Below are 21,631 nucleotides of genomic sequence, written 5' to 3'. Positions count from 1 at the left end.
ATATGAGGATCCTGAATTCGAACCCCAATCAAAATATAAAGCTAGCCTCTACACATCCCTCAATGCAGCCCGAACTGCTGCCCAAAGAATGGAGGTAGAGCAGGTTCGTATGGACTGCAGCAAAAGTCTAGCTGGACGGCCGGCTCAAACAGATGAACAAGATCAACCGGAGGATCAGCTACCTGAAGATACCAAGAGTAAGCTACGAGAGAGGAGAAGAGAGATTTACGGTGATATGCGAGTCTATACAAGCCCGTTTGTCACCAAGGCTGAGAAATTGGCCAACCTGTTGAAGCTGATTCAATGGAGAGTCGATATAAACAAATTCATCAAGTCAAACCTCGATCATGAAAGAGAAATCAGTCACCTCTTAGGGCTCACGATGGGAGTTGTCACAGAGGTTAGGCAGCCTGTTGTGAAGCAGGTCACGTTTTATTCACCTGGTGACAACACAAAATACTCCCAACCCCAGAACACCGGACAGAAACCCGGGAAGAGCTGCGCAACTGCTCCTGAGATGGGGGGAATTCAGAGAGCAATGGACACTCCGCGGTCACTGGCCGAAATGGCCTCAGCTCTAGGACGAGTCCTACGATGGAGGGAGCAGCTCCTCTCCAAGTCACACAGCAGACATCGGGCGCATGATTACGAGCAACACTTTAAAGACGTTTTACGTGATTTTGAATTCGACCCACAATGTGAAGAAAAAAGAATCGCAAAAGAACACCTGTCAAACTGTGGAAAGGAGAATGGGAAGGCAAATGGAAGCAAACTCGTGATCCAGGATATATTTGTTTCGGGAAGCGTGAGTGAAGGTACTGAGGTGCATGTCACCAAGTATGACTCAGACGCTACTAAAGCAATTGAAGCGTTTGAGTGGGTGAGTGAAGACGGCTTTGCTATGCCGCATTGGATTGAGGGGAGACCTGAATGGATGGCGACAGGGAAAGGAGAATCAAGCGATGACGTATCATCTGCTGATACGTTCAAAAATGCATCTGACATTGACTTCATGATTCTAACCGGACCAGTGAAATGGGATAAAGGACCGCTGAGGGACTCAGGCAGCTCTAACGTGTCAGAGAGTAGTGAGTCCGATAGAGAACAGGTTGGTTCCGAAACAAAACAGAACGGTTCCGCCACCGTGGGAAATAAATCCAATGGAACAGGCAGCACAGGAGCGGACAGCTCCGACAACACTTTGACCCTCCATGTACGGGAAGGGACATATACATCGGGCTTTGTGTTCATCACTCAGGTTCTCCGACGAGAGGGTGAGACCCCTGTCACAGGTACATTTACAATCGGTTCTCTCAAATCACATATAGCCGAAGCTATGAAAGGACATGTGGAGAGCATTAAAAACTATGGCGGTCCGAACATTGAAGTAACCCTCAATGGTGACAGCAATGACCTCGTCCCCTGTCTCCAGTACCCCGAGAGGGTCAGTGACAAGTTTGTGAACCGAGAGCGGCCATCGGGACAGCCGAGCGAGGTCTTGGTGAAGAAGCTCAGTGAGATGCCAATCTACCTGGTTGGAAAACAATATCCATGTCGTAAATCGTTTTCACGTCTCGAGTCGGAGGTGATCCGCTCTATGACCAAGCCCCAGCGGATCTGTCTGGTCCTGCTCAAACACTGCGCTGTAGTGACGGGAAGTGAGCTGTGCAGCTACGAGCTGAAGACGGCGATGATGTGGGTCTGCGAGCGACGTGCGCCAGAGCTCTGGACGTTTGACGGGATGCTGGAGTCGATGAGGGCCGTCATTGATTTTCTCTTCGAATGTGTCAAACAGGGTTTTCTGCTATGCTACTTCTCTAATGACATCAACCTGTGGCGGGGAATGCATAATAAAAGGGACGTGAAACACGATATAGGGAAAATAGTGTTAGACCTACGAGTGCTGCTGCCGCGCGCCATCCAGCTGCTGCTGGCTGGCCTGCTGAGCTCGAGCCAGGCGCGGCTGATGCGCCACCTGCTGAACCTCCCTCTGGACGCGCAGCAGATGCTCTGGTGCTGCTGGAAGCGCAGAGTCGACGACCCATACCAGATGAGTCCGGGTAATGAAGGGAAGATCGACCCGGATGACTTGTGCTGCGGCCTGTACCCGGCGGCGGTGGAGGGCCGCCTCTGGTCGGAGCGGTTCCTCGACACCTTCCGGTGGGAGTCGCTGCCGGCGCGCTGCAGGGAGCCCGACTGGTTCGCCGAGCATGGCTGGGACACGGACAGCGAGGGAGAGGAAGACAGAAAGGACAAGGACGGAGAGAGAGAGGAGGAAGAAGAAGACAGAGAGGACAAGGACGGAGAGAGAGAGAGGAGGAAGACAGAAAGGAGCAGGACGGAGCGGGAGAGGAGCAGGGTGGCGTGGCCGGCGCGATGAAGACTGGGAGCGGCAGCGGAGACGCCACCGGAACAGCCGAAGAAGGGGAAGAGGAAGCGAGGAAGAGGGGCACGGAACTAGATGAAGAGAGTGCTACGACTTCCAAAAAAGTGAGGCTAAACAGCCAGTGATCTTTGAGACATCAGCGAGCAGACTAAACCAGTCTGGACGGCCAGACTGTCCCAGACTCCTCGGTAAGACTGCCCCAGACACCACCAGTCTGGACTGTCAGGATATCTCAGACTCCATCAGTCTGGATGGTTCGACTGTCGTCTGTCCCGGGCCCCAATCAGTCTGAACGCTCAGACTGACAGACTGACACGGTCTCCATTCTGGGTGGTCAGACTGCCCCAGACTCTGGCGTCTGACGAACATTGGACACCCACGAGACCCGAATAGGTGTAATCGACTCGGCCCGGAGACAGTGTGTTCACTGTGCGGAGAGGGTGAAAGTAGACTTCTCACATTCACTGTGGTGGCAGGGAAAGCTTTTCTGAGGTGTTTGTGTGCTTGGTATGTACAATGTGTGGAGAGTGGGTTTTCATTGATGTGTATTGTATGTATACGCATGCTTAGGCTGTAGGTATTTGTGCTTTTCTGCTTTTAATTATCTCTGTAATAGATCGGCCAGGTGTACTTGTCTCTTCCCGGAGACAATGTGTGCAGTGTATGTGAAGAGGGGGACTTCTCACAGCATGTGGACATTCACTGTGATGGCAGGGAAAGCTTTATGATGGCACGACAGGTATTTATGTATCCATTGCAATGTGTTTGGTTTGTATTGATGTGTATTGTGGACATAAACATATACATATGTGGTAAGCTGTATTCGTGCGTGGAGGGGAGGGGACAACGGACTTCTCACAGCAATGTGGACATTCGCTGTGATGGCAGGGAAAGCTTCTCTGATGGTTCGACATGTGTTTGTGTATCTATCGCACTGTGTCAGTTGTATTGATGTGTACCTACTGTGTGCACAAGATTCCTTTTCTGTGTACATACATGCGTAGGCTATAAATATTGCTATTCGTGCTCTTGTGCATTTTATTACCCCGTATGGTAGTTGCTGCTGTGATCTGTAAATATGTCTGCATATATGTATGTATATATAGACTGTGCCTACCTATATAGTTTGTGTAGGTACCTACATTTTGATCATCAGCACCACTTAACCCGCGCACCGACGGGGGTCTGCGCCAACTTCGCACCGACGGGGGGGGGGGGCGGATGACCGCCTCCCCCTGAGATCTCGAGAACGAAGCAAGATAGCGACAAGCGGTAAACGGCATCGGATACGCACGGACAAGGTCTACAATTTTTACAGAGGTCATTTTCAGGTCAGGTCAAAGATGACGTCACAGGGGTCAAAAAAGTCAAAATGGCGGCGCTAGATAAGGAGAGAGTTTTTCTCGAATAACTTTCGAACTAGTCAATATAGGAACAAACTAAGGGCATCATCGTGATCCTCTCGTCAATCCGCATCGAATGATATATATGTTGACCTCGAAAGGTCAAGGTCAAAGGTTGACCTCAGGTCACGTGACCGCGAGGTCATCATGTATATCATTCGATGCGCCTTGACGAGCTGAACACAATGAGACCATCCGCGCGGCTGTATCTTGTTCCTGTACGGAGTTATTGTCAAAAAACCGCTGGTGACCTTTGATGACGTCACATGACCTTACAGCTGCCCAACAGCAAAACAGACCTCAAGGTAGTGAAGGTTGACCGTATATGAAGTCATGTATGGTATATGGGGCCATTCCGACCCGTTTTAGTGGTAAAAACAGGGAGTTGATTTTTCCCCCATTGACTTATAATGGGGAGGTCGCGAAATTGACCTGACCTTAGGTCACCGACATCAAAATTCCGAGATATACAAATTGTAGCTACTAATGACCTAATAACATCCTGCGACTTTCAAAGGCCTCCGACATCTACTGTAGCTCTGGCACGGTGACAAAGTTGCAAAAAAGTGACTTGAGGTTGGGTCATTCAAAGTGACCTGGTGACCTGACCTTGAAAGTTAGGAGGTTCAATCTTGCACACCATGTGTAAAATTGATGAGAGAATAGTCGTACCAAATTTCGCGGCGCTACGCGCCGCGGTCTTCCCGCTATCCGCGAAAAACCTCAGGGGGGGGGGGGCGGATATCCGCCCCCCCGTCGGTGCGCGGGTTAAAAGATTAAAACAGTGAGACATCTCCTGTTTTAATCTTTTGTTCCTCTTCGTTCGTTGGGTTGTAGCCAGAACGGCAGCTTTTTTACCGCACGTTCCCCTCCTTCATTGTTGATGTACACGTTTGTAAGGCTTCGCACCACAATTTTTTTTTCAATAGAAAACACCACGCATTGTGCCCTCTAAATGATCACAAAGCAAAATACTTTAATTTTTAAGCAAATGCAAGCAACATTGGTAGTTTCGATTTTAAATTTAAACGACGAAACACAAAAATGACGATTTCTTGCAATACACAACACACAAATTATGTGCAAATTATCAACCCAGCAGCACGCGAGAATCCCATTTTGGCGCCGTCGCATAAAAACATTCGGCCTCTTACTGCAACTGCAAATATTCTGTTTCCAATCCAGTACTACTGTTATCTGTGTCAGCACATATCATAATGTATATTTATTGTGTGAATACCTATACTTGTTATTTTTATCTTTGATTCAAACAAATACATGCATACCAAAATGTCTATTTTGTTCGTAGATTTAATAAATTTATCACCGTTGACGAATAGTAGACCTAGGCCGGGGATATTTTTTATTTATTTATTCGATGTCATGGAACAACAGGCGAATTGACGCCCAGTAACAGTCCATAGCAGTTATACGTTCGGAGCACTGTAAACATTGCCTTTAGTCTTTCGTCTCTTACACATACAATCCCTCGATATACCAACCATATCTATCACACAGTCAATACAGTACATGCATAACACAATAAATACAGTCACGCGGTACACACCAGGACTCACATGTTTTGTATATGTCGTCTTACTTTTTAGCCCGAACATCCCGCATTGAGTCGTGAAACAAATCCAAATCTGTTATCTCGAACATAAATTCATTTATGATAGTGGGTGCCCTAACAAAAAGCGAACCTTTCATAGTGTCCACCCGCGCAAATGGTACATTCATGACTCCACGAGCTCCTTCAATCCTCCTTGTAATTCTTGGAGGAGCATACAGCGGAAACCGTGCCAATAGTACATGTGAGTCGAGGACACCTTTGTATAGTTTTTCCACAAACATGATATCGTATTGATGGCGTCTTTTCTCTAATTCAGTTACGTTAAACATTTGGAGCAAACGAGAATAATCAATATCGGATGGTATCGCGCTTCGATTTACATAAAAATATAGCCATCGGGAAGGGGGCGGGGTAGGGAGGGGAGGCCCAGCAGGACTCCCAGAACAGCTGCGTGAACACCAGCGCTGCCGGCGTCACATTTCAACAGGGAAAAGCCAGACATCTTACATGAAGGTATGTAGCTATAGGTACCTAAAAAGTATCTACAACATCAATCTTGCACTAGCACACCGAATACAAATTATGAAATGAGGCGACGAGGCACAGCATATACCAGGGGCAGTTCTGGTGCGGGCCGCGGGGCAAACGGCACCAACAGGCACACCTTATTTGAATTAATCAGACGGGACAGTCAATCACGTTTCATTAGCTATCGTAAATATCCGTCCACAGTACTGAAATGCAGCGTTGTCGAGCATCTCTCCCGCAGCTACGACATGGTGCACTTTGGTCACGCCAACTCGCTACGTCAGGCCAAAGCCATGGGCGACTACCTGATGGTGGGGGTGCACAGTGACGCCGAGGTCACCGAGCACAAGGGGCCGCCCGTGTTCACCGAGGAGGAACGGTCAGTGACACCACGGGAGATGGCAGTAAGCGCAGGTGAGGGAGGGGCGAATGGTGAGGTTTTTTTTAGAGGCAAGTCTTGAGTGCTAATTTTTTTTCCGGATGAAGGATTGTGTTTAGCAGAAACGAAACCAAGTCACTTATAAACTTATACTATGTGTGATTCCAATCATGATATTTGTCTGGGGGCGATGAGTTTTAAATCTATAAAACATAAACTCAAGTGGATGTTGTCAACTGGTGCATGTTTCCGGTAGCCCTACAGAGTGAAACGAGTAGCGCCATGCGCGGATACAAGGGGGGGGGGGCCATGGCCCCCCCCCCTTGGCCGATTTTTTTTCAAAAATAAAATAAAAAGTTAAAAAGTTAAAAAGCTGAAAAGGGGGCCTCCTGAAAATAAAGTGGCCGAAATCCGATGAGTTTTTTTTTTTTAACCTACCCACTTAGTTATTTCTTAGAAGACTAGCTGAGAAGACTTCTTTGTTAGAAGATTGGTAAAGCTTTTCATAACTTGGAGGTCTCTTATACTCACAGAGATGACCACTTTTACAGGGCCTCCTAACCTGCACAGAGGGCCTCCAAGCCTGCACAGATGTTGAGATGTTGCCTGAACAGCTAGATAAGCTCAATAGACGCAGTTTTTTTTGGGGGGGGGGGCCCAACAAGTGGGAAGATGGGGCCTCCAACAGGTGGGATTATGGGGGGGCCTCCTGGTTTCTAATGGCCCCTCCCTTGGAGATTTTCTGGATCCGCCCCTGAGTAGCGCAATGTATCACATGTACTATTGATGTGCCGTAACGGTGTTTTATCCTGATATCGCCATGGTGTTTGTAACTATGAGATGATGCGACGGTATTTCACGCCCTCCGCCCCCGGGGTGGCATGCAATACCTACAGTGTATATAAATAGAAATACCGACACAACATTATGAAATACCGTTAGGGATAAATATGTGACGGTATTTCTCCCTAACCACCTGACCCACCCCCGACCGTGTCACCAGGTACAAAATGGTACGCGCCATCAAATGGGTGGACGAGGTAGTGGAAGCCGCCCCTTATGTTACAACACTGGAGACACTGGACAAGTACGGGTGTGACTTCTGCGTACACGGAGGTAGGCTACCAACTAGGGCACGTTTATGTGGATAAACCTGGAGGTAGGCTGTGATCTAGGGCACGTTTGTGTGGCTAAATCTGGAGGTAGGCTGTGAACCAGGGCACGTTTGTATGGCTGAACCTGGAGGTAGGCTGTGATCTAGGGCACGTTTATGTGGATGCATTGTGGACGTTGAGCGCGTTCTGAAATTTTGACAAGCGTAATTTTTCCTCTCTGGAGGAAATTTGCGTAAGATGTTGATTGGGTGATTGATAGGGTTTTTGAACGAGCCTTTTCTGTTTTCCCCATTCACAGACATGCTACACAGAGTTGCATTTTGTTCTGTTTTTGTTGACATTTTTATACTTACAGCGATGGGAAGACTTCACAACTTTACGTATTGCATTATGTATTTGTTGCCCGTTTCGCTCGTACCTATGAAAAAGTAGTCAACCATTTTGTCATGCTATGAAATGCTCGTCAAAGCCTTGGTCGCTGTTTTAAAACGAAAGCGGTTTTGAGTTTGTTTGGCTATTCGGAATAATCCTAAATGGCCGCCAACTCAACTGTAGATAATGTCTGAAGAGCATTTCATAGGAGGAATTTAGCCGTGAGTGCGCTCGCGCAGCCTTCATTTGAACTGTGCTCAATAAATAAATGAACATCCCCGACTGAATCTGGTGAGGCTCACTGTCGATGCAAGCTCAGTTTATCTATATCTGCGGTGTAATCCGTCACTGTCTGTGACTGCCTGTTAATCGGGGATTGTTGGTCTACTATCGGAGCATTAGGGGCGTCGGTAGTGGTGCATTGCTGTGCAGATAGCACTGGGCTGAATCATCGGTATCAAATCACATCCGCTTTACAGCGGCTCGACACATTTTGAATATTGATCTGAAGGGGAAATTGTGGCAGCTGATGTTCATTGTCTGTTGATATCCCGAGCTGAAATAGCCAAATAAATGCGTGCACCCAGCTGCGTTTTGATCTCTAATTATACATGGGCGCATTGATAGCATGTATATTGTATATTGATGACAATTACAAGCATTCACAAATGTTTAGATATATTAGCTATTAAACTTATTTCAGGAAATGTGGATATTTATAATGTGGACAATGTGTCCAAAATGTGGGTATTTATTACTGTTTACAGATCATTTTCCTTAGTGCTTACACTCTGGTTTATTGACCTCCCCCTCCATTGTCTGACAGATGACATTACGATGACTGCCGAGGGGGTCGATACCTACCATATCGTCAAGGCGGCCAACCGATACAAGTGAGTTACCGCTACTCGATGTAAGCCAGCTATCCTGGTTCAATTCCCGAGCGAGTAAAGTGCTCTTTTCGCCTTTTGTGACCGATTTTATGTAGATGTGTTATTTACAACAAAACGCGTTTTATAATCCGAACACCTACAACTCTAAATCCACATCTAATTAGGAGCAGTGCTAAGGATAAAAAATGGCCGAGCTGGGTTTGCCTTGCCAAACAAGAAACTGATAACGTACTGGTTTATTCGTTGAACACGATGTTGGTCATTACAGCTTTGGCACCTTCCTGCCTAGCACTGTATTAAGTCTCACAATATATGTATGCATTAGCTCGAAAGTCATCGATATTGAAATGCATGTATTGTGTAATGTGCAGGTATGTAGTGTACCCCAGGCCTCAGCTGGTATATTTTTCGCTTTTTGTAGCTCAATGATTATTTGTTGTAGTTGATATGAGATTATTCATGAGAATTAATTTAGAATTGTCTGCTTTGCTACTTTTGTATGATAAAACTCGTCATTATATTGCATCAATGCTGCTTTTTGTCCAGCTGGGATTGCAAAGCACGTACAGTAAAATCACGAACGGGAAACATCATCGGGCCATTTTCAACTCGGTAATAAACGACCGTCGATAAACAATGCCAAAGTTCGGCTGCCCACGTGACATGACGTCATACCTCAAGATCACCGGCTCAGTCAGCTGACTGTCCAGTCTAAACAATTGGTGCATCGGCCGGGCCATTCCCCCACCATTCCCCTGGGCACAGACAGGACGACGCGGGTGCCTCGACTGGGGCGGGGAGCGGGGGGGGGGGGGGGGGGGGGGTTGAAGGGGCGGGGAGGGGGAAGGCGCAGGTCCGAAGACCGGTGCCACTCGACTGTCCTTGGGGCGCTGAGGAGTGGGGAAGGGGAGGGTTGGGTTGTTGATCCGAAGGCTAAAAGCCACTCGACTGTCCTTGGGGCGCTGAAGAGCGGGGATGGGGGCAGTTGCAGGTCAACAACCCGGTACCACTCGATGTGTCACACTGCTCAGGGCTTAGAGGGGGCGGGGGACGGTTTTTGGTGGCGTGATTCCGGTCCAAAGACCGATACTCGGGGCCTCCACAGGGGGGGGGGGGGGGGGGCGGGTGGCACGTGTCGCGGTAAGCACTGAGTACACAGCAGTAATGGCGTCTTGAGGACAAAGCTTTGTGCTGATAGTGACGGATTTAGAGCCGCAAGTGCAGATTGCAGGGTTTCAGCGAGGACGGGTCCCTCGAACTACGCTTCAACCGTGACGGGGCAGAGGGTATGAAGGAGCGATTTTTGGAGTTTTTATTATATATACAGCGGTCATACATCGCAATAAACCAGTCAACATTTTCCGCCTAGAAATATGCTTCATAATTTTCATCTATTTCCGAGGATATTACAAGGGTATGGAGGTGGTTCAGATTCTGACCTAACATGGTCACGGAATGATATTGATCACGCATCTATAGGTTACTAATGCACACAACCGTGGTGCTATTTCCCTGTGTCTCACGGATAATATTGTTTGCAGTTGGTTTATAGCGATCCACTTCTGAAGTAGTTTCGCCGAACGTTAAATACCAGTAAAACGCCTTTTGGGCGAAGAACGAGCGAGCGAGATAGTGAGCCCTGCACGTGCGGAAGGGCGAGAGGGTACTTCCAACGGGCTTGCGCAAAGCACCCTTCTAACCGGTCGCTAGCGGTGTACCAAATTTGAACGCAATCGGCCCAGCCGTTCCTGATATCTGGAAGCGGCATTCTGCACGTGCGCACGTGCAAACGGGTCCAAACTGACTTTTGCACGGCACCCTACTAACCGGTCTCCAACCGTGTACCAAATTTGAGCGCAATCGGCCCAGCCGTTCTCGAGATCTGGAAGCGCCCCCTGCACGTGCGCACGTGCAGTAGCACCTTAACCGCAACACATGGGAATGCATTGCCTGGTGGATGCCTACCTGTATGCCAAGTTTCAGCGAAATCGCCACAGTAATTACCGAGTTATTAAAATGGGAACAAATTTGACACCTCTTATTGTTGTATTTTGCACGTGCACTGGGGGTGACCCACATGCATGGAGAGTATCCTATTTTTGGTAGAAAGGATGCAGCTACCCTATAAAAATTACCGCAAGTCAATCGCCCAAGCGGCTGCTGAGATATGAGCCTCTCAAAATCACTACTTTTGTAAAACAGCTTGAACACCCTTGATTTTTCACGTGGCACGTGCCACGACGGTCACTGAGATGTATCAAAAGTAGTCAATTACGGGGTAGAAGGGACGGGGCTACCCAGCAAAAAAGACCGCAGGCCAATCGGTCCAGCGGTTGCTGAGATATAAGCCTCTCAAAAGCGTTACAGGCCGGGCCGGGCCGGGCCGGGCCGGGCCGGGCTGGGCCGGGCCGGGCCGGGCCGCTCATACTGAGATTTTTCCGTTATATTGAAAAGACTCGCTTCGCTCGCTGCGCTCGCTCGCTCGTAATTATGTCTAACATAACATTACACTGAGTCATTCGATGGAATCTATCATTAGCTGCTGACTATTTGCAAAGTATCACTAAACACAGGGTGATTAATTGGTCGATTATATCTGTATTATGACGAGTGTCGTCCAACAATGACCGCAGTAGCAATTCATAATTGTGTTTATTATGATGAAACATTTAATCCATTTTAGAGCTACAAAAATGTCAGAAAAGGCTCCACACTCCACAGTATACTCTGATGTGGAAACAACAATGACCGCAATAGAAATTCATAATTGTGTGTATTATGATGAAACATTTAATCCATTTTAGAGCTACAAAAATGTCAGAAAAAGCTCCACACTCCACAGTATACTCTGATGTGGAAACAACAATGACCGCAATAGAAATTCATAATTGTGTGTATTATGATGGAACATTTAATCCATTTTAGAGCTACAAAAATGTCAGAAAAGGCTCTACACTCCACAGTACTCTGACACTTGTTCGAGAATGAGTTTGAAAATAAATTCTCTACTCCACAAGGCACTGGTTTTAATCAGTAGGAATAAATAAGTAGGAAGACGACTGGTTTGGACTTTGACTCTGTTTACGTTCTACGTATGTTTACATGAAACGTCAGCAACGGCAACCCATCAGCTCTAATCAACCAACCTTTTCTGGATTCTATCGGTACCTGTTATATCTTTCAGGGGATGACTTTCGATCCCTTCGCTCCAATAACTCGCCCCCCCCCCCGTTTCAGGGAGTGTCAGCGCACGCGGGGTGTCTCCACCACCGACCTGGTCGGACGGATGCTGCTCATGACCCGGACCCACTTCAAGGTCAGGTCACGGGGACAGTCAGGGTAGGCTTTTGCGGTGGTCAGAGACCATATTTACTTGAGGAATATGGCACGTGAGCCTGATCCATTTAGCAAATTTAGCTTTTTGTTCTAAATTCGCGATGAAAATGTGACTGTCTAAAGGACACTTACTCAGTGAATCATATCGGATCTGACCTGACCTGACCTGTGTTATACAGACTGGCAAGGACGAGCACTCTGTTGACCTAACCTTTGACAGACTGGTAAGAACGAGTACTCGGTGGACCTGACCTGACCTGACCTGACCTGACCTGTGTTACACAGACTGGCAAGGACGAGTACTCTGTTGACCTGACCTGACCTGACCTGTGTTACACAGACTGGCAAGGACGAGTACTCTGTTGACCTGACCTGACCTGACCTGTGTTACACAGACTGGCAAGGACGAGTATTCTGTGGACCTGACCTGACCTGACCTGACCTGTGTTACACAGACTGGCAAGGACGAGTACTCTGTTGACCCGACCTGACCTGACCTGACCTGTGTTACACAGACTGGCAAGGACGAGTATTCTGTGGACCTGACCTGACCTGACCTGACCTGTGTTACACAGACTGGCAAGGACGAGTATTCTGTGGACCTGACCTGACCTGACCTAACCTGACCTGTGTTACACAGACTGGCAAGGACGAGTACTCTGTTGACCTGACCTGACCTGACCTGTATTACACAGACTGGCAAGGACGAGTACTCTGTTGGTCTGCCGCCGGAGCCGTCCCTGGAGCACGGCGCCACGGCACACAGTCCGTGGACGGGCGTCACTCAGTTCCTGCCCACCACGCGGCAGCTGATCCAGTTCTCGTCCGGACGGGCGCCCAAGGTGTATGGGGGGAGGGTGAGAGAGAGAGAGAGAGAGAGAGAGAGAGAGAGAGAGAGAGAGAGAGAGAGAGAGAGAGGCGGGAGAAAGAACAGGGAAAGAGAGAAAGATAAAATGCGGTGAGAGATAGAGAGGAAATCTGTTTTTCTGTTTGTATATTGTACTCTTTTTAATATCATGTGAGCTTTATCTGACCTGTATCTCACCTCTACATGACCCGTACATGACCCGTATCTGACCCATATCTGACCCATATCTGACCTGTGACCTCAGCCCGGTGACCGTGTGGTGTACGTGGCCGGCGCGTTTGACCTGTTCCACGTCGGTCACCTGGACTTTCTGGAGAAGGCGGCGGCCGAGGGCGACTTTCTGATCGTTGGACTCCACACGGACCCCATTGTGAACCGGTGAGAACTGCTGTCGCCACGCTCCGTGGACTGCTGCTGTATCGCTGCAGATGGGGTAGCTGGGTGTCCGTGTATTTGACATCCATATTTTCATCCACTGAATCCTTAACCCGGCGGCCGCTGGGCCTCCGCGCCACCCGCCGGCCGCTGGGGGGGGGGGGGGGGCATATAGTTGCCCCCCCCTTTACTTACGCGGCGATATCGTCGCAACGCGAAGAGATAGAGAAGCGAAACTCTGCACACATCTTCCTGAATACCTAGCCGAGGTTGTGTCCAAATTTGGTGTCGATCCCATTTGAAATGACGTCACAGTGACGTCATAAGTCAAATTATAGATTTGCGACTCTCAGTTTCCTCACGATACATCAGGTATATGGGACCGAATATAAAGGGCCGATTATTGGTTAGGAACTAGATGGAAGTGTACTTAGATGTTTTAGGATGACAGCAGGTGCTGTCTAGTTCATTTACAGTTGAGTTTCATGCTCAGCGTCATCAGAAACGGTCCATATCGGAAAACGACAAAACTTTATGACGTCACTGTGACGTCATCTTAGATGCTACAACCACCACACTTTCTTCAAATATTGCCTAGGTATTCATTTGAAGCTATGCCAAGTTTCACGTTCGTAGCTCATCAGGTTTCGGAGATATTCCACAAAACGTAAAGGGGGGGGGCAACTTTATGCCCCCCCCCCCAGCGGCTCGTGGGTTAATTGAATCAGAATGTAAATTACCAAAATTACAAAACTCGTAACTATATTTAAATACGATTCTTTATCAATCTAAATGTGTAGTTTTGTCCTTCATGTTCTGATTCAATCCAGGATGGATTTGGTCAATTAAAATGTGAATGCTGATGAATATCTTGACGATCTTCCTCACAACGCTTATCTCTTTGAAATATTGATATCCAGTTTAAAGGGAGCATGGTTTAGGGAAAATTAGGGATGCCACTCTCTTCGTCTAGCATCATTTGGTCTAGTGCCTTTTGAGCTAGTGCAATTGGTCTAGTGCTTCAGCTGGTCTAGCGCCAGTTTGGCTAGTTTCGTTTGAGCTAGTGCCAAAGTGCCATTCATTTGAGCTAGTGCCTTTGGTCTAGTGCCGTAATTTCGTCTAGCTTTCAGCAGACTCATTTCCATGATGGAGGTGTATTATCATGCTTGGCACAATAATTAGACTCACGAGGAAAAGATTTTGTACCATGTAATGGAGGGACCTAATAAAATTGTATTGTATTGTATTGTATTGTATTTTGCGGTTATTTTATTTTTTTACAGAACTCCACGAGGCAGCTTTCATTCCTTTTCTGTTTCGACTGACGCGAGGTAAATTTGTTGTGTGATAGACGCAAATTACGGGTTATCGGCTGTAGCTATGGAAATTTTTAAGTCATCAAGGGGTGGGGACAAATTAAGCTTCGAAGGTTTTGTCTACCGAAAGAATACTTCAAATATTACCACTCAAAATTGGCGATGCGAAAACTCATTACGATATCATACCGAAAGACAAGTTGTTACTAGGCAAATCTAGGCAAATTCACAACCACCCCCCAGTTCCGGCAAGAGTTGAAGTTGTTTCGGCATTGGACAAAGCCATTGAACAGGCAGAAACGTCAAATTTGCGTCCAAGAAGAATTATAAGTGATATGAATTTGAGTAGAGAAGCCACAACAGAAGCTCCAACTAGAAAGGCAATTTCGCAACGTATCCAAAGAAAACGAAAACATTCAGAAATCGGACATGAAGTAGCGCCACTCAACAGGTCAGGCATTATAATTCCAGAGAAGTACAAAACGACAAAACGGGGAGAAGAAGAGCATCGTTTCCTGCTGTATGACAATGAAGATGATGGAAACGACAGATTGATAGTCCTTTCTTCCGAAGTCATGCTAGACGAATTAAGCAAAAATAACATTTGGATGATGGACGGAGCATTCAAAGTGGCACCTACTTTATTTCTTCAGTTATATACCATACATGTTATCATTGGCGGGCCAAATGGACACGTCTTTCCTTGCATTTATGCCCTTTTGCCCAACAAAACTACTCAAACATATATAAAGCTTTTCCAAATTTTAAAGGATGCTCGCCCAAATCTTGCGCCTCATCTTTGCATCATGGACTTTGAGTTAGCTAGTAAGCGCGCTTTGTTAACTGAATTTCCTCAAGTGAGTGTAGCAGGCTGTTTCTTTCATTTAACTCAAGCGGTTTGGCGGAAAGTTCAGGGAGCTGGCCTAACGGAAAATTACATTAATCAACCGGAAGTTCGAGAAGCGGTGAAATCCCTCTGCGCTCTTGCCTTCCTTGACGTTGAAAATGTGAACGAAGCTTTTGAACAACTTCAAGAATATGTCGAGCAAATTGCCATCGAGGGATTAACAGACCTTTATGATTACTTTGAGGACACATATATAGGAAGGCAAGGGCGCAGAGGGGTTCGCCGAAACCCCCAAATTCCAAAAGATATGTGGAATGTTAAGGAAAGGACCATATCTGGCATACCCCGAACAACCAACAAGCTTGAGGGATGGCATCGGGGTATACAGGCCATGCTGGATTCCCCCCATCCCTCCATCTTCCGTTGCTTCGCAGCGCTCCAGCGTGAAGAAAATTTACAAGTTAACGATCTTTTCAGGTTTAAGGCGGGTCATGACGTTCAAAAATCCAAGAAAACTGTTAAAAATATGAATACACGACTGACAACACTTATAACCAGACTAGCGGAAGGCACCATAGAGCGGGCGGAATTCCTTCGTGGCGTGGGATATGCTATCACACTGAACGTTTAAATCCGAAACATCAAGATTTGGGCGGGTTGCCTTTAAGGTTTGAAGAAGCTCTATATATGTTTGTTCCGGCAAAAGGGCATCTGAACTAAGTACACCAACATCCGAACATCTGAAATCTGAAGTGTGTTATACATAATCGAACGAACGAAATATATACGACAACGAGCATCTCAGGGAACTATATATTTCAAATAAATTTCGGGAACTAGCACAAATGAACTAGACCAAATATGACACTAGCTCAAATGAAGCTAGCTCAAGTGGCACTAGACCAAATAAAGCACTAGACCAAATGAACTAGCCCAAACGATACTAGACCAACAGACACTAGTCCAAGTGGAGGGGACTCGAAAATTAGTGGCAGGTTAGATTAGGTCCGATTCTTCAGGAGTCAGTACCCCCTCTAGGGAAAACGGTAAAGGAAGCTTTTCGCTCACAATACACACTTAGGGGAGAGTGGGGTAAGATGCCCAGGGTGGGAAAGACGCCCCACCCCCTCTAGCGGCGAAACAAAGAATCGAACCTAGAAATTAATGTTCTTAGCGTAAAGCGGAAGCCTGCCTTGTTAACTGCACAAAAATTTGCGAAGCTCGGTTGGGCAACGGCTGGCTGGTGATTGCATGTTTTTTATTTGCTGTTTTCAAAAAATATTTTGGTGTCAAAACATTGTAAATATCAAAGAAGGTAGATAATATTTGCGTCCCTTGCTATAGTCGTGATACATCAACATGCGTGCACTGTGTCCCAAACAGTTTGTTTCAGGGTGTAGTTTTATGGCTAACAAATTGTACTGATTTATGTAATGTTACTTCGGTACCTTGGGGTAAGATGCCCCCTGTCCTGATGGGGAAAGACGCCCCCCTAAATCCGTAGGCTGTCCTTCAAGCAGCCCGTCAAATCATTTATTACATACTTGTGATGAGAGACAAAAGCCGATCTGGGACTATTGAGAGTCCAGTACGGTCGGGTGCTCCCCATGCCGGTCTCTCGGCCCACACAGCGACTTTTTGGGCGGCATCTGACTCTGAGAGCCCTCACGACGGCCTCTGTGGGCCCCATTATTGGCTCCAGGGCCCCTCACGACATCCTTTGAGGGCTCCCACGTTGGCTCCACGGGCCGCGCTGGCATCTGAGGTCCCCACGATGGGCTCGAGGGCCCTCAAGCATCATGAAGACCTATAAGGGCCCCACAGTGGTCTCCGAACGCCATCACGGAGGCTTGTGTGGCCGCGCTGGACTATGATGGCCCTAACGATGACCTCTGAAGCCCCTTACGACTACTTTTGAGGGCCCTTACGATGACGTTTGGTGTCTACTGCAGGCTCGAAGGGACTACTGATTCGTTCAGGCGATTCACGTGCCCATTTATGTCATATAGTGCAGGGGGCATCTTCCCCAACGCCAGGGGGCGTCTTTCCCACCCTGTGGGGTAAGATGCCCCCTTTCACTTCTTCAGGAAAATGCTTAATAGCAAAAAAAGTTATCATATTTCAGGCACGAAAGTGTGATCTTTTTGGAGAAAAATGAAGTCGGCTTCCGTTGAAACTCCAAGTTTTTGCTTTCCGATCGTCATTTTCGAATAATATATGACATAGTAAAACCCTGGGCATCTTTCCCCACTCTCCCCTATCCATAAGGACCAAAATCTATATATTCACGGTGGTCTGACCGCCGTGATTGCCGCCAGCTACAAGGGCTACAACTACCCGATCATGAACCTGCACGAGCGGACGCTCTCTGTTCTGGCGTGCCGCTACGTGGGGGAGGTGGTGATCGGCGCCCCGTACGCGGTCACCGCTGAGCTGATGGACCATTTCCGGGTGGATGTGGTGTGTCACGGCCACACGCCGGTGGCAGAGGATGTCGGTGAGAGGGGGAGAGAGAGGAGAGAGAGAGAGGGGGAGGGGAAGGAGGGATGGGGAGAGAGAGTAAGCGAGTGAAAAGGAAGAAGGTGGTTACATTCATTCATAGACCTCTGTATAGTGTATGAAACTCTTTAGCCTAGGTGTACAACAGAGCTCTATTTAGGTTCAGGCGTACCTTACATTCATCGGTTTAGTAGCAGTGAACTTACCAGCATATCTCGTTGACTGGTGGGTGGACTGAAGTTTCTCCTTCCATGTTACCTGTGCTGTTGACTGGACTGAACATTGAATGATTTCCTCGTTAATTTAGACGGATCAGATCCCTACTTGGAACCGAAGAGACGCGGCAAGTTCAAATCTCCGGTGTCTGGAAATGACATGACCACGCAGAAGATTGTGGAGAGAATCATCGAGCACAGGTGGGTGGAAAGAGACGAGGGGAGAAAAAGAGGAGCGAGAGAGAGAGAGAGAGAGAGAGAGAGAGAGAGAGAGAGAGAGAGAGAGAGAGAGAGAGAGAGGATGAGAGGGGAGAGAGAGAGAGGGGGGGATGGATGACAACGGAAACGTGGATTGACGAGAGGAGTTGGGGTTCATCCCGGAACCACAACCGTATGATAAAGATATGGAAGGGGTAGGGATAGGGCGGATACAAGTGTCTTATGACAAATTATTACTATAGGGATATGCGGATAGGTCGGATAGGTGCTATATAAGGCATGTTTACTCCTTCCATCTCCGATTTCTCTTCCTCACCGTCTTACCGTGTTTCCCCAGGATGGAGTTCATGCTACGAAACCAGAAGAAGGAAAAGAAGGAGCTGGCTGCCTACGAGGCGTTCGAAAAGTCTAAACAGGCGGAGCGCGCGGACCACGCGGGTGACCAGTGATGGAGCCTGGGGGATGGGATGGAGCGGAGGGGGAGGGGTGTCATACCGGCGGGTCCTGTGACTTGTGAGAGTGTCGAGATTTGATTGTGTGCTTATGTAGTTATATTCGATTGAAAATATGTATTATATCTATTTTAACCGGGTATTTAAAACGATCACCACCGTAATTCAGGCGTAGTTCGGGTTTTATTCGATTGAAATATCTATTATATCCATTAAATGACCGCGTATTTAAAACGTTCAGCACCGTTATTCAGTCATGGTAGCTCGAGTTTCATCTACTCGGGTTTAACGCCTCGGACGACAAAATCAGTTGATATGGGATGCGGGATGATACGATAGCCAGTTGGTGCCAGTATTTTAACTGTTTGCTCAGTTTTAATTATTATTAGGGCTCAATTGATTAACTATTTAACGTCATAAGTCAGTTATGTCAAAAAGCCTTTAGTTGCACTGAGTTGGTCTAGGGGTTTGTGTTCTTTACGAGGAATCTTCATAGTATGTACAATGTTCATTCTCCGTAAGGATAGGTGATATATCTTATTCTTCGACAATATGGCCATCTGTGCTGGATAGCCCCAAAAGCGGGTTTCGTGAGGCCAAGCGAAAGGAAATGCACCCAGCATTCACGGATAATGCACCCATGCTATTCTAGGCCGAAAGCAGTTATTCCAGCTATCACTGAAGAGCCTGTGTTTTAATTACAGCGTGTATGTATTTTGAATGGGTAGATGGCTGGCTAGTCGGTGTCTCAATTCAGGAAACCAGAGCTTTTTACAGTTTCATATGGGTCGAATGTGTAAGCCATTTAGTTATCTGTTTTGGGCGGGACCTGTTGAGATTTTCCGATATTTCGCTATGTTGGCGGCGCGCAGCCTTTATTGTTAGTGTGATTATTTATCCCCGGGAGATGTTTGTGGACTGCGGCAACCAGTCCAGTGTCTATTCATTGCTCATTCGAGAGAGAACGCTGATCGGTGAAATGTGCGGTTAGCTGTATGGTTTAATAAAATATAGCAGCAGACTCTTGTCTTATTTATGGATTCGGTGCATGCCGGTTATTGGTTATTGATTGTCAAGGGTGAATAGTTGCTTACTCTTCCTATAACGGATTTGGAAACGTAATATTCGCACCAGTTTCCAAATGGTTCATTGTGCTGAAGGCCCTAGGCCTATAGGATCCTTGGTTCGCACAGAGGGTGAAGGCTGGCAAAAGGTTATCTGCAGAAAACGGGAGGGAGAGAGAGAGAGAGAGAGAGAGAGAGAGAGAGAGAGAGAGAGAGAGAGAGAGAGAGAGAGAGAGAGAGAGAGAGAGAGAGAGAGAGAGAGAGAGAGAGAGAGAGAGAGAGAGAGGAGAGAGAGAGAGAGAGAGAGAGAGAGAGAGAGAGAGAGAGAGAGAGAGAGAGAGAGAGAGAGAGAGAGAGAGAGAGAGAGAGAGAGAGAGAGAGAGAGAGAGAGAGAGAGAGAGAGAGAGAGAGAGAGAGAGAGAGAGAGAGAGAGAGAGAGAGAGAGAGAGAGAGAGAGAGAGAGAGAGAGAGAGAGAGAGAGAGAGAGAGAGAGAGAGAGAGAGAGAGAGAGAGAGAGAGAGAGAGAGAGAGAGAGAGAGAGAGAGAGAGAGAGAGAGAGAGAGAGAGAGAGAGAGAGAGAGAGAGAGAGAGAGAGAGAGAGAGAGAGAGAGAGAGAGAGAGAGAGAGAGAGAGAGAGAGAGAGAGAGAGAGAGAGAGAGAGAGAGAGAGAGAGAGAGAGAGAGAGAGAGAGAGAGAGAGAGAGAGAGAGGAGAGAGAGAGAGAGAGAGAGAGAGAGAGAGAGAGAGAGAGAGAGAGAGAGAGAGAGAAGCAATCTTTAGCAGGAACGGTATCAGCTTTTTTACATTCATGTTTACCCCCAATGACATTCAATTTTCCCATCTCAATGTTCATTTTTAGGGTCTCATCTGATCAGTTTGTAGAATTGATAACTTCATAAGCAAGCGCAACCGACGTGGGCTCTTTTGATACGGTTCAGGGGGACGACGAGGGCTCTTGTTTATGCAATTGTTGAGTAGCGTGCTGTATGTACATGTGGCCGGTGGGGATTTGAACATCTGGTAGACATGTTGACCCCGGTAGGTCACAGAGATGACCTGTGTTTGACACGGAAGGAGCCCCGTCGACCCCAGAACGATAGCTGCCCCGGCCGGCCGGCCGATAGCTGGGCCGCCGATTGAAGGAAGTTGGATTACTCACCGCTCTTCAGAGTGGCCCCACGCCGAGCACACTAATCCTGTTGAAAATCTCAGGATTAGGCACATTCGAGGTGGTATGATAACGCGGCGTTCAGCAAATAAGGTGACCTCGACCGGTGCTCGACAGCGCTGCATTTCAGTGCAATCAGTGGACGGATATTGACAATAGCTAATGCATCGTGATGGGCTGTCCCGTCTGACAAATTCAAACAAGGTGTGGCTGTTGGTGCACTTTGCCCCGTGCACTTTGTCACCGTACCAGAACTGCCATTACACGCAGGGGCTCCACCACGGTCTCAGGATTGGGGCGGGGTCGGTCCAATCCTAAAATGCACACCCTAAAACAACTACATAAAAGTATAGGTCCTATTTGCTCATACCATGATCGTCACGCTTATAGCGGTCATTTTCACATCATTCAAAAATAAAATGTGAGTTTTTGTTAGCATGCCTGCACGTCAAGTTAAATAATTCAGTTATCTTTCAACTTGCACCAACAGCTTCGTTGCCCGAACAAGTCGCCCGGCGTCCGAGTGCTGAGCCGATACCGAGTGGCGCCGTCTCCCTATCTGACCATCCATTATCAGCTGAAGCAGCCATTGGAAGTGTGTGATAAAGGACAACACCGGCAGTC

General features: G+C 47.5%; 1 protein-coding gene across 1 annotated transcript in view; it reads left to right on the top strand.

Moving 5' to 3' along the window:
- Positions 1-19,797, top strand: part of LOC122374914 (ethanolamine-phosphate cytidylyltransferase-like) — a 54,532-nt gene extending 34,735 nt beyond the window's left edge. The window contains exons 2-10 of the mRNA XM_043353973.1: positions 6,095-6,269; positions 7,273-7,385; positions 8,583-8,649; positions 11,887-11,965; positions 12,681-12,827; positions 13,098-13,231; positions 17,710-17,888; positions 18,198-18,306; positions 18,662-19,797. Coding sequence (XP_043209908.1) covers positions 6,139-6,269; positions 7,273-7,385; positions 8,583-8,649; positions 11,887-11,965; positions 12,681-12,827; positions 13,098-13,231; positions 17,710-17,888; positions 18,198-18,306; positions 18,662-18,773 — 1,071 coding nt within the window. The 5' untranslated portion in view covers positions 6,095-6,138 and the 3' untranslated portion in view covers positions 18,774-19,797. The remainder of the gene's footprint in view (positions 1-6,094; positions 6,270-7,272; positions 7,386-8,582; positions 8,650-11,886; positions 11,966-12,680; positions 12,828-13,097; positions 13,232-17,709; positions 17,889-18,197; positions 18,307-18,661) is intronic.
- Positions 19,798-21,631: the final 1,834 nt, after the last annotated feature.

The sequence above is a fragment of the Amphibalanus amphitrite genome, unplaced genomic scaffold, assembly GCF_019059575.1.
Source record: "Amphibalanus amphitrite isolate SeventyFive unplaced genomic scaffold, NRLGWU_Aamphi_draft 001737F_arrow, whole genome shotgun sequence".
Classification (NCBI taxonomy): Eukaryota; Metazoa; Arthropoda; class Thecostraca; order Balanomorpha; family Balanidae; genus Amphibalanus; species Amphibalanus amphitrite.
This window is presented reverse-complemented; position numbering and strand designations above follow the sequence as displayed.